Source organism: Pipistrellus kuhlii, unplaced genomic scaffold (genome assembly GCF_014108245.1).
Source record: "Pipistrellus kuhlii isolate mPipKuh1 unplaced genomic scaffold, mPipKuh1.p scaffold_m20_p_3, whole genome shotgun sequence".
Classification (NCBI taxonomy): Eukaryota; Metazoa; Chordata; class Mammalia; order Chiroptera; family Vespertilionidae; genus Pipistrellus; species Pipistrellus kuhlii.
The window spans coordinates 131,780,114-131,798,016 of NW_023425529.1; the positions used below are offsets into that span (position 1 = coordinate 131,780,114).

The window sequence follows — 17,903 nt, forward strand, 5'->3', positions numbered from 1 at the left end:
CATTTGTTTCTAGAGTCACATTGATCCTGCAAGAAAAGCACACAAATAAAACAATGAGGAAAAGTTCCACATGTTGATAACACACTTGCATTGGAGGAAAACAAAATATAATTCTGCAATTCTTTAAGTTCTTTATTAGTGGAATGACATAAACATAATAGCTGAGAAATATGTTTTCTTCTATTGCTTGTTTTTTGCTTGCTCTTTAGCAGCCACGTAAAAGGCAAAATGGAGAAATTAGGGAAGAAAAGCACAAACACCAGCAATGACACTGAGAAAGATCCTGGACACAAGGTAATGAAAATCTAGAGAAAGATCAGGGAGGGAAGAATGAAAAAGAAAGGTATGCAACAGAGAGAGAAGCTTGAGAAGCAACTGGTAAAAAGCGGTTTAAAGGTAAATCTAATACATGAAAGAGAATTCACAAATACTCCAACTGGGGCACTTGGCTCCATTAGTCTTAGCAACTAAGAGATTTTTCAATCATGCTGGTTTTCAGGGGAAATGTGTTTGCTTTTTCCTCTTTACAGATGATACAAATGTGCAGAATAATTAATATGATACATTTTTATGGCTCCATGTTGATCAATACCCAAACAACTTTAAAAAACTGATCTAAGTTAATAAATGTCACCTCTTACAAATTCAAAAAAAATATAAAGTAAATATTTATATGGTCAAAAATTTCCAAATCCCAGGGACCATTTGGAACTTCCCAAATATAATTAAATATTGCTGGATTGGAGAGTTCTAATTAAAATGGACCATTTGCCCCATTTGGATATATCTTGAAAGTCCTCCTATTTTGTGTTGTTTTTCCCCTCAACATTATGTAATTTGCTTCAGAATTTCCATTTCATGAGGCGAATTTTCTTTGGCATTCACTTAAGCCAGCTTATTAGACTAGAAGCAATTGGCTTTTTCTTTTTTTTTTTTTTAAACTACATTCAAGAAGGGACACGCCTAGAGTCCTTAGACATTCTGTGCCAATGTCTGCACTGCAAGACTGGGCCAGGTTTCCTTTGCATGTGTTTCCATACATTTGAACAAAAAGAAAGAGTTCACTCACTCATAAAGCCATACCCTAAAGGAAATATATTATAATTCACAAGTTCTATGGGTGTAGCCAGTAAGGGGAACTGGACTTTAATATTATCCCAGTTTTAAGCAAATAAATAAATAAACACAAACACACACAGACATACACACACACATATATATACACACATAATATATGCATATATATATATATATATATATATATATATATATACACACACACACACACACACACACATTTATATGCCTGTCTCTGTCTGCTTCTGTCTCTCTCTCATATATGTCTTTTATGTCTCAAAAACATACATCCCAATGCATACTATAACATTTACTACTATTAGAAATGTTACTAAAAAATCAACCCTATATAATAAAAGGCTAATATGCAAATTGTCCCCTCAACCAGGAGTTAGACCAGGAATTTGACCAGGAGTTCAACCAGGGGGCGGGGCCAGCCAGCCAAACAGCCACAGTCCCTCCCCTAATCGCTCCCCCCTCCCCAACCAGGGGCAAGGCTGGCCTGCCAACCTCCCTCGTCCCCTCCTCTAGGCCAGCCAGGCCCAATTGACCCCAATTGGGGTGGGCTGGTCAGACCCCATCTCTGCAAGAATTTGTGCACTGGGCCTCTAGTATAATATAAATGTAATATTTTAATACTAAGAGGCAGACTAAAAATATTCTCTTAAAATTTAGAGTCTAAATCTTCTATTTTACATTATAAAGCCATAATATGGAATCCAATGAAAGAATTTAAAAGTCATTTAAACCACCAGGTTCTTATCAAACACATGTTGTCCTTCCTAGTCTTCAAAATATATCTAAATGAATCACTTCCAGCTTCTTAACAGAATGTACCAGTACTTCAAAACTGGCTTCAATCTTACATTCTGGCTCCTTATATCTCAAAATGTGGTTGTGTAATTTTTTTCCACATTTTAAAACACCATGAGTGTTTTCACATGAGCCAATTTATTAATGCTTAATCCAAAATTTAGAATACCCCATTGTAGGGATACATAATACTCCATTGTCTAATAGGTTATGATCTGTTGCTATTACTGACAACAACTAAACACCCTTCTATGTAAATCTTGTGTACACCAGAGCCTCTGTTAGCCTGGATGACCCCTTCGTGCAACTAGAAAGGATGCCCTCTCTAGAATGACCCTCATCAGAAAGCAGGGACTAGGGATTGGAGCCCAGAGTGAATTCCCATTATCCCTCATCCCCACCCAGTCAGCCTATACTTAGGGGCTCTAGCCTGCACCATTATTTCCTCAGAACATAATTACATTATTACTGGATCAAAATAAGATGATTTTTTTCAGGCTTTTTAAACAGATTATACCAATTTATATTCCTACCAGGAAAAGAAACACTGTTATTAACACAGTGCGGTTCTCATGTTTATTTACCAATTCAGGGCCTAACAAAATTCAGGGATCGATAAGTATTTGTCAAAAGAGTGAAGCTAATAATGAAAAGTGAAAGAAAAATAAAATAAAGAAAACTCCCTTTTATATCAATTGTGGTTATTTCTTACACCCAAGTAACTATAGCCTTAATTATATAATCTGTCTTTGTTTTTTTACAACAAATCTGCAGACTAAAATAAACATGGTATTATTTGGATTATACATAACCAGGCGTCTTCAAACTACGGCCCGCAGGCCACATGCAGCCCGCAGAGGAGTCTGATCCGGCCCGCCAGGTTTTTTGGGCAGTGAGCGCAGCCGAGGTGTTACAGTAGGAATTAGTAGTTCATATAGTCTGGCCCTCCAGCTCTCTGAGGGACCGTGATCTGGCCCTCACTTTAAAAAGTTTGAGGACCCCTGCCACACTTCACAGCATTTGGGGATTTACAAAGTAACCTAATGATAGCATTTGTTTTGAAAAGCAGTTCTCTGAATTGAACCCATGAACTATTTTAAGATCCATTTGACAGAGATGATCAGAGGTGAATTTTGTATTCAAGGTAATAAGTTACATGAAGCCAGGGTCCATATAAATCCCCTTAGTCCCAAATCTTAAAGCACAGGTCTTTGTGGGTTAAGGTAAATGCACATCTCTGTGTGTTTTATACCTGCCGAAAGGCTGATACAATGCAAACTATTGTTTTCCATTTATTTCCAGCATCTCTGGGGGCACTCAAGTTCATTTCTGACTCTGCTCTCATCCTGCACACCTACTTTAAGTAGCTCCAATGACAATAAATGAAGACACAGTTCAGAGTTGAAAAGATCTGCCCCAGCCTCACTTCCGTCATCCACTGGCTGTGTAATCTTTAGCAACTCACTCACCCTCTCTGAGGCCCATTTTCCTTCCCCACAGCAGCAGCCCTGGCAAATGCAGCTCAGAATATAGAGTTTCTGCCCACACACCAAAGGGCCACAGATTCGATTCCAGATCAAGGGCATGTACCTGGGTTGCAGTTTCTATCTTTGACCCAGGTCAGGGTGGGTGCAGGCAGTAACCAATTGATGTCTCTCTTACATTGATCTCTCTCTCTCTCTCTCCCCTCCTCACTCTTTCTAAAAATCAATGGGGAAAATATCCTGGAGTGAGGATTAACAATACCTGTTTTATCTATCCCACTTACCCTCACTGAAGTAATTCTATACAACAGTCTATGCTGCCATACTTGAGAATAATCACTCTTCAATCCATAGCCCAGGGTTTAAACAGGAAAAAGGAATTCCCTAAATTAATACCACAAGACAGACAGATGAATCTCTAATCTTATTCATGCTAAGTAAGGGGCCTTTGTGTTGTTCCTCGAATGCACATCAAAAGCAGGCCATGATATATAATAGGAAAATGGCACATTTCCACTATCAGTTAATATCTCATCATCAATTTCCTAATTAAAAGATTCCTTAGCTCTGCCAAATAGGCTTGTGAAATTATCCAGTAAATCTTCCGAAAGCACAGAAGTTTTAAAGGTCACTGTCCTCATCAAAAACTCATCGCAAATGGTTTTGGGTCCTCCCTTTTCCTGGCTTCAAAAATAATTGAAGAACAGCAAAGGTTTGGTCACTTATTTCTATATGAAAAACATGACAAATAAGAAAAAAATAAATTATTACATGTTGAAAAGAATTTCAGATGTACTTTTAAGCAAAATTATTACTGCCTAGAACTGATAGATATTCATGTTTTAGTGGGAAGTTTGGAGAAATTCTAATTACACCTGTTTCTCTTTAATAGCTACAAGCAATAGAGAATGATTTTCTAAATTCTTCACTCACTAACTTTTGTGGTTTTTGTGTGTGTTTTTTCTTTAAAATTGCCACCCGTGGTCAGCCAGGCTTCCTTTAGAATTTAAAGAGTTCCCCGAACAACAGATATGACCTTGGCCAGGATGAAAGTGGATGCTCCCACTTTAATGAATAAGGAGTTACTCTGGAATAATTACCTCAGAGTACAAGCACCCCAGTAGTAACAGGGCACTGGCTCTTCATTACATCCTAAATGATCGATCCTCAATCTTTAAAGGTTAGTGTGTAATACATTCTAAAACTTGAGGACCCATAAGTTCACTAGTTGCTAGTTCCCCTGAGAATCCCTTTATGGATCTTCAAAGAGAGAAGGAGAAGCACATTGTAAAGGGGCTTATAGACACCTGACTAGTCAGGGTATTCCACGCTCTGCACAAAGGTAATTTAGTTGCTCTGTTTCGAGTAAATTGAATTCTGGTGCTGATGCAGCAACTCCTTTCGGAATGCTGTCTTCTAGAGTCTGCTTTACAAACCACTGCTTTATTAGCTGTGATCTTGTATTTTCAAACACTGATTTTTAAAAAGTCAAATAATAAAGTTGTACATACACATCCATTTCAGTTACCACAATTTTTAAAGGTGATTAGGGAACTCAACAGGCACTTAAGTCTGAGATATTATATAACAGATCCATGTTGATCTTACTCTGTATCAAGGTCTCTGATATATAAGTTGCCTTTTTTTATGCAAAGTTATTTCTGTTTATCTTTCATGGTGAGTTATCTTGGGAACTAAAGGTAGTTAAAGGTTAATCTAAATATTTCTGGAGATAAATGTAAATCTAAGTACCATGTTTTTATACCTGTTTTGACTTAAATGAAACGGCACAAAGCACTAAGCTTGTTGCTAGGTGACAGGTGACACTACTGTACCACTTCTGAACTTGTACAGCATGAGACATCTATCTAACTGCTGAGGAGTCACACAGATTTCCATGGCACACAAATCATCTTCTATAGAAAAGCAAAATAGTGTTCAAATATTTTTTAGTATAGGCCATAGTAGACAGCAAATCATGTTGATAGGAATATCTGATTTTAGATATGCCTCTCACAATAAACAGAAAAAAATACTTCCTTATTTTCTGTTTTGTAATACAGAAAATAATATTTTAAGTAACATTTATGTATTAGTATAAAATACATATAGCCGAAACTGATTTGGTTCAGTGGATAGAATGTCAGCCTGTGGACTGAAGGGTCCCAGGTTCAATTCAGGTCAAGGGCATGTACCTTAGTTGCAGGCACATCCCCAGTAGGCGGTGTGCAGGAGACATCTGATCAATGCTTCTCTCTCATTGATGTTTCTAACTCTCTATCCTTCTCCCTTCTTCTCTGTGAAAAATCAATAAAATATATTTAAAATAAAATAAAATACATATAATCTCATGATTCACAGTTACAGATTAAAGAATGATAATTCTTAAGAATGTTCAAACTTTTAATAGACATCACTTTAATTATGGTTTGATTTCCAGTAAGGACACATATCTGAGTTGCAAGTTTGATTCCTGGCCCTCGTCGGGGCATGTAAGGGAGGCAATCAATCGATGTCACTCTCACATCTTTCTTTCTTTCTTTCTCTCCCCTCCCTTCTACTCTTTATAATAAATAAATAAATAAATAAATAAATAAATAAATAAATAAATAAAATAAAACAAAAAAATATAATCCAGTGGTAAGGGTTAATAAAAAATAACAGAAATCCAACATGAACACCAGGCATAGTGAACATTAGCTTTAACAGTTTATGGGTAAAATTGTTTAATTTTTGTATGCCCCTCTTTCTCTTCCTTAAAATGATATAATAAAAAACTGGAGGGCAGGGCCTAGGAATACTGAAAAGCAGAATGTATACGAGGTACATACCAGATTACCTGGCACGTATTAGGTTTTCAACAAATGTCCTATTCCCACTCCCTACATTTATATCATTTATAAAACTACACACACACACACACACACACACACACACACACTGATTTATATCAAATGTCCAAACTCTTTTCCACTTAAACTTCACTGAGAACTTAGAACAAGCAATGACCTACTCTTGCCCAAGGCACACTCCTTCAGTTCCTGCTCTATCAATGATTGCATGTTTCTCACAAAAAGATCCTCACAGTTCATAGAAATAGGAGAAAGGGAATTCAGAGGTCATTAAGAACCCAAATTCAAAAATTTCCTTCGAATCATAAAAATCAATTGAAAAGTCTCCATTTATTAAATTGTTTTTCCCATTTCCAGTTTTATGTTTCCCTGAAAATATGCTTCAACCCAAGAAATCCTTCATTAAGAAAAACAAACAAACAAACAAACAAAAAAACAGACAATAACTTATAAGGAGCAAACTTTAAGGTCCCATTTGGAGGAAGGTTTGCCCAGAAGCTTGAGAAATCATTTAAGAACAGAATTCATTGACCAAACAGCCCATTTTCAAAGGATGGAGTTAAAGCAAAAACATACTGACATGGAAATTACTCTTAATCTGTTTTCAGTTCCCATTACACTCTGTTATTCAATGCAGAGAATAAATGAACCTTTAAAAGAAAGGAACCATAGCAAATGAGTTAAACATTTCTTTTACATATACTGTGCTCAATATTATGGTTTGAAATGTAATTTATGCTATGCTTTTATTCAAGTATAATTGCCATTTTATCAGGACTGCATAGTAAAAAGCCTAATTTGTGATGCAAAAGACTAACAAAATGATTATATTCTGTCTTCACATGTCTAATTTATGTGATATAAATTGCAACACAAATACATATGAACATGTGCAATCTGTACTTCAACATAAAACTTCATACAGAACTAAATTCTGCCAAAAGTATCTTGGTCGCATGCAAGTTTGCATTCCCATAAGAAGAACATTGATATCCTTCTCTTAATCCTCTGTCAGGACATGTTTTAAACCATCATCATAAAACTAGAGGCTGATGCACAAAATTCATGCAAAGTGCTTGGCCCTAGCAGCCCAAGCTTCATCTGGAAGGTCATTCAGCTGTCCAGTCTAATTAGCATATTACACTTTTATTATTATTATAGATGTTAAAAGTCTTTGGATTTTTTAAAATATATTTTTTTATTGATTTCAGAGAGGAAGGGAAAGAGAGATATAAATATATAAATATCAATGATGAGAGAGAATCACTGACTGCTGCCCCCTGCATGTTCCTTACTGAGGGGCAATCAAGTCTGCATGTGCCCTTGGTTGGAATCAAACCTGGGACTCTTTAGTCCCCTGGCAGTCGTTCTATCCACTGAGCCAAATCAGCTAGGGATCTTTAGTTTGTTTTTTTTTAGTCTGGTGGGAGAGAGGGACTAATAGAGTGCTTAGCTATGTACTGGTCTCCAATCCACTCCCTAGCACGCTATCCTATACTAAAGGCCCAGTGTATAAAATTTGTGTACTGGAGGGGTTTCCCTCAGCCAACGCTGCACCCTCCCCAATCTAGGACCTCTCGGGGGATGTCCAAATAGGGGTTGGGCCTAAACTGGCAGTCAAACATCCCTCTCACAATCAGGGACTGCTGGCTCCCAACTGCTCACCTGCCTGCCTTCCTAATTGGCCCTAACTGCTTCTGCCTACCAGCCTGATCACCCCCTAATCACTCCTGGGCCAGCCTGATTGACACCTAACTGCTCCCCTGCCAGCCCAATTGCCCCAAACTGCCCCCCTTGCTGGCCCAGTCACCCCCAAATGCCCTCCCCTGCCAGCCTGGTCACCCCTAACTTCCCTCCCCTGCGGGCCTGGTCAACCCCAACTGCCATCTTGTGACCACATGGGGGTGGCCATCTTGTGTGAGGGTATGATGGGCAATTTGCATATTACCTATTTATTACATAGGATGATAATAAAAGCCTAATATGCAAATTGTCCCTTCAACCAAAGCTTGCCAGAAGGCAGGGCTAGCCCACCAATGCCTGCAGCCCCTCGTCCTGGTCAGCCCTGCCCCTGATTGGCTCCCCTACCGTATTGAGGGTGGGCCCAGCCAGCCAACCTCCCATGTCCCCTCCCCATAACCATTCCATTCCAGATCTAGCCCCAAATGGGCCAGAATGGCAGGACCCCACCCATGCACGAATTCATGTACTGGGCCTCTAGTGTAAGTATAATATGGTTGTGTGGTTTATACACAGACAAATGAAGAACTGGAAATAAAATCATGATAAGCATATATTTGGCACCAATTAAAAATGCCTACTTTGCACAGTAGAATTTCTCTATTACTTCACTTCAATGGGTGCTATCAGAACACAGCTAGGTATATATTATGGGGTAATTACTAATTTTACACACTACAGATCTATGACATATTCAAGAAAAATAATTTGTCTTATTTATTATGCAGCATACATAGTTGGCTTGCCTATTAATTGTTGCCATGTTTAGCTTGCCAAAGCTAAGCTGGATAAATCCTATTCAAATGCATAATAAACAGTTTGCTTCAGAAATAAATTCATGTCTAGTCCATCATAACAATAGTTGATTAAAATATGTTGCTCTTATCCAGTTTTGAATTAATTCATGTGAAATAAAACAAATATTTATTAAATTGTGGGGAAACATTCCATCAAACTGTAAAACCTGAGTAGAAAAACAAATGGCAAACACTTAATTATGGTTGACATTTAAATGAAATTTGCATTCTCAAAATAGTTAACAATAATTAGAAAATATCAGACTCGATGTATTTTTAGGATAATTTTTTATTCAATTTCTTTATACATCTGAACCAAAAGAAGTTTTAGCACAAGCAGATTTTAAAATATAATTTGAAAGACAGATCAAAGAACTGAGAAAATTTGTTTTACTGACAATTTAACATAGTGATACCTAAACAAAAGTTTACTTTGTATTTTAAATTAATATCTTATGGGTTACTGAGTGCCTTACTGAATAATAGTTTTGACCAGTTGAACTCATCAATCTAGTTTGTGCTTTCAGACATCACAATCATTGTCTTACATAGCTCATAATCTGGTACACAAGAGATAGCTGGCTTCCATAATAAATACATAACCAATTAGTATTTCTCAATAACGAGCAAATTAGTAGACTGCCAAATGGACTGTATGACCATATGCACCTCTCATAACTAAATAATACCAGAAAATTAAATACTATTTGTTTAGAATAACAAATATTATATTAAATTGGTTATTGTTTATAAGGGGGGGAAACATTTAAAAACTGAAAAATATCAAAAACCAAAATTGGAGGTCAACTCAAAAAGAATCCTTGCAATTGCTATCAGGTGATGAAGGTCCACTGATTTACAATAGTGGTATTTATTATATGGTACATAGTCCACTATTAATTCATCCATGAATTGCCAATTTGCCAAGAACTGAGGATATTAAATCACATATGCCACAGTACCTGGTTTCAAGGAGCTGAGAGACAACAAAGGTGAGACAAGTATAAATAAACTAGAGGTCTGGTGCACAAAATTTGTGCACTGGGAAGGGGTGGGGCGGGGAGACCCTCAGCCTGGTCTGTACCCTCTTGCAGTCCAGGAGCCCTTGGGAGATGTCCGACTGATGGCTTAGGCCCACTCCCCATGCCGCCATGCTGCCACAGAGGCAGGAGAGACTCCTGTCACCACAGCTGCACTCCCCAGCCATATGTCTGGCTTCTGGCTAAGTGGTGCTCCCCCTATAGGAGTGCACTGACCACCTGGAGACAGCTCCTGCATTGAGCATCCGCCCCCTGGATGTCAGTGCATGTCATAACGACTGGTCATTCCACCATATGATCAATTTTCATGTTAGCCTTTCATTCTATAGAATAACTACAACAATAATAGCATTCATTGAATGTTTACCACATGTACCACTGACTAGGGCTTTTACGTATGTTATTTAATAAATTCAGGTAAAAGCATAGTTATTCCAATGACCTAGTATTAATAGCCACATTTAACAATAAAAATAACTGTGATCAAAATCCACATTCTCCAACCCATATTAAGCTGACATTCCTAATAAGTCATAGGAGCTCTGGTAAAAGAACAAAATATAGTGGAGAGTTGAGGAAACCCACAGAGACTTCACAGAGGAGGTGACACAAAGCTCAGTCTTGAAAAGCAAGGAAGATAAAACATTTCAGGGAATGGGATACATTAGGAATTAGTACATTAAAATCTGATCTGAGAACATTCATACGTATATGTACAGTCATACCAATATATAGATGTGCATACAGCACAAATATGAATAATTTATTAAAACAAGTGTGTACATTTGTCTTGCAATGTAAATGAATTTATATTAGTATATAAGTTAAATCAAGAATGTTAAAATATGAATTCAAAAAGCTAATTCTATGAAAATATGACTTTAAAAGACCTTTCTCATGAACTGCACTATGCTCCATAATTTAAGATTATTTCTAACATCTCTAATGCTCATAGATTAAATAATTTAAAATAATTATTCAAGCATGAATCACTGAAAATACTCCCCCAGAGAGCATGTACATGCCACACACACATGCGCACACACATACACACCTACATGCATTCACAGTCATACACACACACAGTCAAGCATTGGTGGAAAAACTTACCTGTAAGAAATTCCTGAGTGTATGTAACTAAATTAACATGAGTAAATTTATCTGTTTTAAAATACTCCAGAAAATGCAAATGACTTTGAAAAATAATAGTGTAACAGCCCATGAGTATCAAAAGCATTTTAAAAAATAACTTCAAAATAAAAATTAGTCAACTACAGGCTTAGATACCTACTTGGAGACATACATAAAACTAAAATACTAAAATCTGGATTAGTCCTAAAGATAAATAGTATATTCATTAATCTCTATTCTAATGTTTAAGAAAAGTTAACAAGTAGAATAACTATCAAATAACTCAGGAGTAAGCTGAGTAATGTATTTTTATATTTTAATTTAAATACAGTATTGATCAAAAAACACCAGATTTTAAAAGGACAGTCCTTTAAATTCTCTAAATATATTCTCCAAGATGACTAAATACATCTTGAGAGGTACAGCAAGTAAAAGCTGCTGGCCAAAGAACAGAATTCAAATTGTTCTCTGAGTAGAGTAAATAGTGTCAATTCTCAGTAGTAGCATAAGAAGAGGAGAAGGAGTAATGTGATTATAGCACCAGCACACACAAACTTACAGTTCCTAGTTCTCACTGCTAACTATCCTACTTTGTATATTCCTCAAAACCTGTGAGGTACATAGTATTAATCTCATTTTACAGATGTGGATGCATAGGTTATTCAAATTATAGGGTGGTGTCCAGTACATGCATGAGTCACTTTAAAGTTAGTTATCACCCATGGAACAATCCGTTATCAAGATGGGCTATAGGAAGATAAGCAACTTAAAACATATCTACTACTCCAAGTCTCTTAAATAATCTGTTAGAGCAGTGGTTCTCTACCTGTGGGTCGCGACTCCTTTGGGGTCGAACGACCCTTTCTCAGGGTTCGCCCAAGACCATCGGAAAACAGATATTTACATTACGATTCATAACAGTAGCAAAATTACACTTATGAAGTAGCAACAAAAATAATTTTATGGTTGGGGGTGACCACAACATGAGGAACTGTATTAAAGGGTCACGACATTAGGAAGATTGAGAACCACTACTTAAGACCAAGCATGTCAAACTTGTGTGCAGCCAGGGAACCGCATACCTAATAAACTCACAGGCCAGGAGTTTTGACATGCTCACTTTAGACCTTGCAGCACTTTTGAAACAAATTATCTTATGCATTTTGTTTGGAGTTTTTTATTGTCCTTAGCAATACTGAATTCTTGTAGCTGGCCACTAAACACTCTTTGCTTGGCAAGGTTCGTGTCCCATTAGATGGAGAAAGAAATATAGCCATCCATCCTTTACTGCAATGCTGTCATTAACTACTGTATGGCCACTGGGAAATGCACAAACCTGTCTGGGCCTCAGCTTCTACACCCATACAATTATGGGGTTGAAAGATCTTCAAACTCCTTCCATTTACAAAGTTGTGGATCCTACAAATCCTACATTTTTTTTTATTTTTTTTTTAAATATACTTTTATTGATTTTACACAGAGAGGAATTGAGAGGGACAGAGAGTTAGAAACGTCGATGAGAGAGAAACATGGACCAGCTGCCTCTTGCACACCCCCCACTGGGGATGTGCCCACAACCAAGGTACATGCCTTTGACCGGAATCGAACCCGGGACCTTTCAGTCCGCAGGCCAATGCTCTATCCACTAAGCCAAACCGGTCCCAGCAAATCCTACATTTTGTAAAAAGCGCATAGCTCTACAAGGTGTTTGCTATGAACTAGGATGAATTAATATAGGTTATCAGAGTTTGAGTTCTAATTCTTTTTTTTTTAAATATATTTTATTGATTTTTCAGAGAGGAAGAGAGAGATAGTTAGAAACATTGATGAGAGAGATTCATCGATCAGCTGCCTCTTGCACACCCCCTACTGGGGATGTGCCTACAACCAAGGTACATGCCCTTGACCAGAATCGAACCCAGGACCTTTCAGTCCGCAAGCTGACACTCTATCCACTGACCAAACCGGCGCCGGCATGAGTTCCAATTCTTAATTAGTGAGCTCAGGCAATCTAGCCGAACTTCTCATTCCTAGTAGCTCCTAACCTGCTTTGGGTAAGAATACAATGGATAACTGATATCTCAATTGTAACTTAGCACGAGACACACACACACACACACCCTGAAGAAAAACCTTTAGGAGATAGAAAGGGGACTCTGGGGTGAAATATTTCCACTATTTCCAAAGCTGAGTCTGTGGACACACCAGTAGCTGAGCGAGATAGCCTTGGGGAATTCTGAAGGTGAACAGGGAGGGTTTCTCTTCTGAGCACAGTTCCATAAAGCACTGCATCCTAACAGAGTTTATCTGTGACTGTAAATAATTCCTTTCCCAACAGCTTTACCACAGTCCCTTGGAATGCTTAGAACTGTATCTGCCACTGTGTCTTGTGTAATTTAGAGGAGTATATTTTTTATAATGGTATCTCAGCAGTAAAAATACAATCCATAAATCAGGCGTGTGCCAAGCAGGGTGGCAGGCACTTCACACACATTATCTTAGGTAATCCTCAATGTGGAGAGGAGATAATAACCTCCACTTTACAAGTAAAGAAATAGTTTGATGGCTGTTGAACTGCAGCCAGGATTTACACACACTCTGATCCCAAAGTCTATATACCTTTTTCTTCATGACATAGGGCCTCTCACTGGAAGCTTCTGAGCTGGGAGCTGAATGGCAGAGCCATGCCAGAACTAATTTCCACAGTTACAGATGTGGCCATGTTTCAGAAGTGCCACCAAGCACTAAAGGGCACAGGTCGTCACGGTAGCAGTCACTCTGTGTGTCCTAACAGCCACTGAAGAGACCAGTGTTCTCGTTCTCAATTCTGACCAGAAGCCAGTGACAGTCTGTGTCTTGCTAGAGCTACCGAGTGGGCGCATTTCGCACAGAGGTTCTGTGGACTGAAGGGGTCTAAATTCAACAAAGTGCAGGAGTTCTTGTTTCCCAATAATTTTGTTTTTGATGCAGGTTTTCTCAGAGATAGAAGAAGATTTCCACATACCCCCACAAGTCCCAGAGCTGCTGAAGTTACTTGAAAGTAACCCTGCCTCCGCTTTTGTAATGCCATGAACATTAACTGTAGAGTTCATCAGAGTCAGCTGTACCTCCTTAAATTACATTATTCAGCTCCAGAAGCTAAATGAGATTTAGCATTCTACAGACCCGAATTCCAATCTCAGCTTTTCTCTTTGCAAGTTATATGGCCATGATCTAGTCATAATGTCTCTAAAATTTAGTTTTCCAACATCTGCAAAAAAGGCTAAAATTATGCCTATCTTTAAGAATGTTTGTCATGTCTGGAGAATCAAGAAACACAATTTGCAGGTGACAATAAAAATAGTAGTTATTAAATTATTACTGTTCTTATTGATAACTACCATTCTGGTTTTAACACACAGAACTACTAAGCAATACTAACAGGCCACAGAATTTGCTGGAGCCCAAAGATCAGAAACAAACAAACAAAAATAATTTCGGATACTCATGAACCTCTCTGGGTATCCTAAATTATTAAATATTAGGAGCCCAGTATGCACAATTGCATGGCCCTGCCCACCTACCTGCTGCCCTGCCTTGACATTTAGACCTCTCCAGGCAGAACTCAAGGGTGCCTGGCCCAGCCCCTGACCCCTCTGTCCTTCTCTGGCTGCTTCAAGCCCCACCCTCAGTCCCTGGAATTGTCTTGGGCTGGTCCTAACTTCTTTTCCGGATGCCTCCCAGCTTCACCCAATCTCTGGAGCAACTTTGAGATTGGTCATTATGCATTATAGTATCCTGGCCATTAGCATATTAGCTCTTTATTATTATGATTTCTCTTTAAGAAAAGAGAAATAGTTACTAAAGGCAAACAGATTTCCAGAAAACATATTTCCTTGTCATACTCTCCTTTTACAGAGAAAGAAGTGTAACAGAAGATGGGTTTATACTTTTTCATAGTTATATGAACCAAATAAACTAAAATCTGCAGAAGTAACGATCATTCTGAGCCCTAGCCAGTATTGCTTTGTGGATAGAGCATCAGCCTATGGACTAAAGGCTCCTGGGTTCAAATCCAGTCCAGGGCATGTACCTTGGTTGCAGGCTGGACTCCTGGCTCTGCTTTGGATTCATGTGGGAGGCAACCAATCAATGTCTCTATCTCATTTCATTGTTTCTCTCGCTCTGTCTCTCTTCCTCCCTCCCACTCTCTCTGAAAATCATTGGGGAAAATATCCTGGAGTGAGGATTAATAACAATCAAAAAATCATTCTGAAAATCCTGGAATTCCTGTTTATGGAGATTATTTGGCTCTATTTTTAAATGTTTAATTACTTAATATCACATCTATTCCAGAATAAGTCAGATTTTGATTTTAAAAAACTTCTACAATCTCTCTTTTATTGCCCCTTTAATATCATCAGTCTTATTCCCTTAATAATTATTAGGGAGTCCACACTTTGACTTCTTTTACTATGAAGTTTAATCATCCATTCACTGAGTCAACAAGTGCTTCTTACCCTCCCCGCTTCCTCCTCTTCCCGACTGAATGCCTAGCAGAGTTAAAAATAAAGGAGGACTCCAGGTTTCAGAAAACAGAGATTTCAGCACACTAAAAAAAAAAAATTACCATGGACATATGCATTGGAACAGCATAAAATCTCTGCTCTCAGTACTAAGGAGACTAAAGCCCAAGAACCACTAGTAGCTTCTCCACCAGGTGTCCACTGAGCATGCAAAATGTGGCCTGTCCAAATTAAGTTGTCCTGCAAGTGTGAAATACACACCAGATTGTGAAGACCTTTTACCAATAAAAAAATTCACTTATCATTTTATATCGATTACATGTTAAATAAATAATATTTTGTGTACACTGGGTTAAATAATACATGATTTAATCACTTTGGGACCTCTAAAGTTACTTAAGCTGCTTGCATTATATTTCAACTGAACAGTAGGTCAAGGTCCCACATTTCAAAGCCTTGTACAGCACACTGGGAATTTTCCTGGCCTCTAATTGCACTTTATATAGAGCGTAATGACATGTCTACTTTGTCCACTAAACTCCCTGAAGATATGTTTTCTTGTTTAATCTAGCATTTATTGTATCCGGATGTAAATGCGTCACAACATGCACTGTTAATCGAGCACACTCTTTAGCTCCTTGGAGCTATAATTATACAGAATGTACTTGAGGCTTGCAGGTACCTGATTTTTATCTCCCTAGATTATCAATCTTTTAGTTCTTTGAAAACTCTGCGAAGTGATCACAAAAGTATTGTGTGTACCTTCCGAAAGCACAGTCATTCATGCACAGACATGCCTGCACTCAAGTGTCAAGGGCTTTCCATAATCCTCATAACCTATTAAATCTTAAAGGTTCCCAGAGGACCAAAATGTAACTTAACATTCACTGTTATGTCTTGAAGCACAGCTGTATTTAAATGGATAACATAAAATGTAGTCTATTCTACATCACATATCCACTCCATTGCTGATGGGAATTGCATTAGACAATATAAACATCATTAAACTAAACATGGCCAGTATATTATGTTATGACACTATTTTGAAACTCAGGTCAACAGGCTTCCTAAATTTTCTTTTTTTTTTTTTTTCCCTCCTAAATTTTTAAATCTCAAAACTACTGACAATAGCATTTTCATCTATCCTGTGTCTTATTGTTACACATTGTGTTTCTGCTCAGGCATTCTTCTGAATAAATATATTTGATTAACAGAGTTTATAATTTTCATACTATATAAAAGCAGTGAAAGAATTCACTGTACATCAAAGGAATTTTCAAATCCTACCTAATAATAGAGTAATATGCAAATTAGCCTTCACTCTGTTCAGGCCACACCCACCAGTCATGCCCACCAGCCAATCAGAATGAGTATGAAAATAAATCCCAACCAAGATGACTGCAGCCACAGAGAGCAGTTCAGAGGCTTGGGTTTCTCCAACAATGGAAGCCAAGCTTTCTACACACCCTGGCCTGCCTAGGCCTCCATTCAAGGATACAAAATTTCAATTGTAGAAGATAAATAAACCCCAGATACCAGGGCCTCTGCTTGGGTCGCCAGGAGCATGGGTGGCCTGCAAACCACCACAGGCTCCTTGCCCATGCCACCTCACACCCCAAGGGAACCCCCACCCTGATCCGGGACACCCTTCAGGGCAAACCAGCTGGCCCGACCCATGCACCAGGCCTCTATCCTATCTAATAAAAGAGTAATATGCAGATTGACCATCACTCCACCACACAAGATGGCTGCTCCCATGTGGTTAAAGATCCTGCCCCCATGTGGACACAAGATGGTCAGCAGGAGAGGGCAATTGGGAGGCACCAGGTCTGCAAGGAAGGGCAGTTGGGAGGGACCAGGCCTGCAAGAGAGGGCAAATGGAGGCAATCAACCCTACAGGGGCGGGCAGTTAGGGTGGCCAGGCTAGCAGAGGAGGGAAGTTGGGGGCAAATAGGCTGGCAAGGGAGCAATTAGATATCAATCAGGCTGGCATGGGAGTGGTTAGGGGGTGATCAGACTGGCAGGCAGAAGCAGATAAGGGCAATTAGAAAGGCAGGCAGACGAGCAGTTGGGAGCCAGCAGTCCTGGATTGTGAGAGGGATGTCCGACTGCCTGTTTAGGCCTGATTCCAGTTGAATTGGGCCTAAATGGGCAGTCTGACATCCCTAGATGGGTCCCAGATTGGAGAGGGTGCAGGCTGGGCTGAGGGACACCCCCCACCCAACCCCGTGTATGAATTTCATGCACAGAGCCTCTAGTCTTTTATAATAAGCATTAGTACCTAAAAAATAATCACGTGTTATATCGTCCATTAACTCCCATTTTTTAATGGATTTACTTGAAAAGACATTATTTTCAATTATGTGATCTTTACCAAATATCCCCTTCCTGCTTGGTACCAGTTGGTACTTTATAAACAAGAATGCTGCCAGTCTGGGATATACCCCATCAGGCACATAAGCAG

The 17,903-nt window shown here is 38.6% G+C and overlaps 1 protein-coding gene and 1 long non-coding RNA gene across 12 annotated transcripts in view; one reads left to right on the plus strand and one right to left on the minus strand.

The window, feature by feature from the left end:
• KLF12 (Kruppel like factor 12) overlaps nucleotides 1–17,903 on the minus strand; it is a 408,906-nt gene that overhangs the window by 269,909 nt on the left and 121,094 nt on the right. For 9 of the 11 annotated variants that reach the window (XM_045588701.1, XM_036455691.2, XM_045588699.1 and 6 more), the window contains one exon: nucleotides 1–26. This exon is cut by the window's left edge and continues 38 nt beyond it. Coding sequence is in view for 1 of the 11 variants with exons in the window: in XM_045588702.1 (XP_045444658.1) it covers nucleotides 1–26; nucleotides 5,140–5,238 (125 nt within the window). In the remaining 10 variants the exon portion in view is untranslated. Of the gene's footprint in view, nucleotides 27–5,139; nucleotides 5,292–17,903 lie in introns of those variants that run through there. The other 2 variants (XM_045588700.1, XM_045588702.1) reach the window with 1 other exon arrangement.
• LOC118728813 lies at nucleotides 8,912–11,908 on the plus strand. Its single transcript, XR_004991010.1, has 3 exons — nucleotides 8,912–8,923; nucleotides 9,278–9,280; nucleotides 11,747–11,908. It is a non-coding gene; the product is annotated as an uncharacterized LOC118728813 (long non-coding RNA).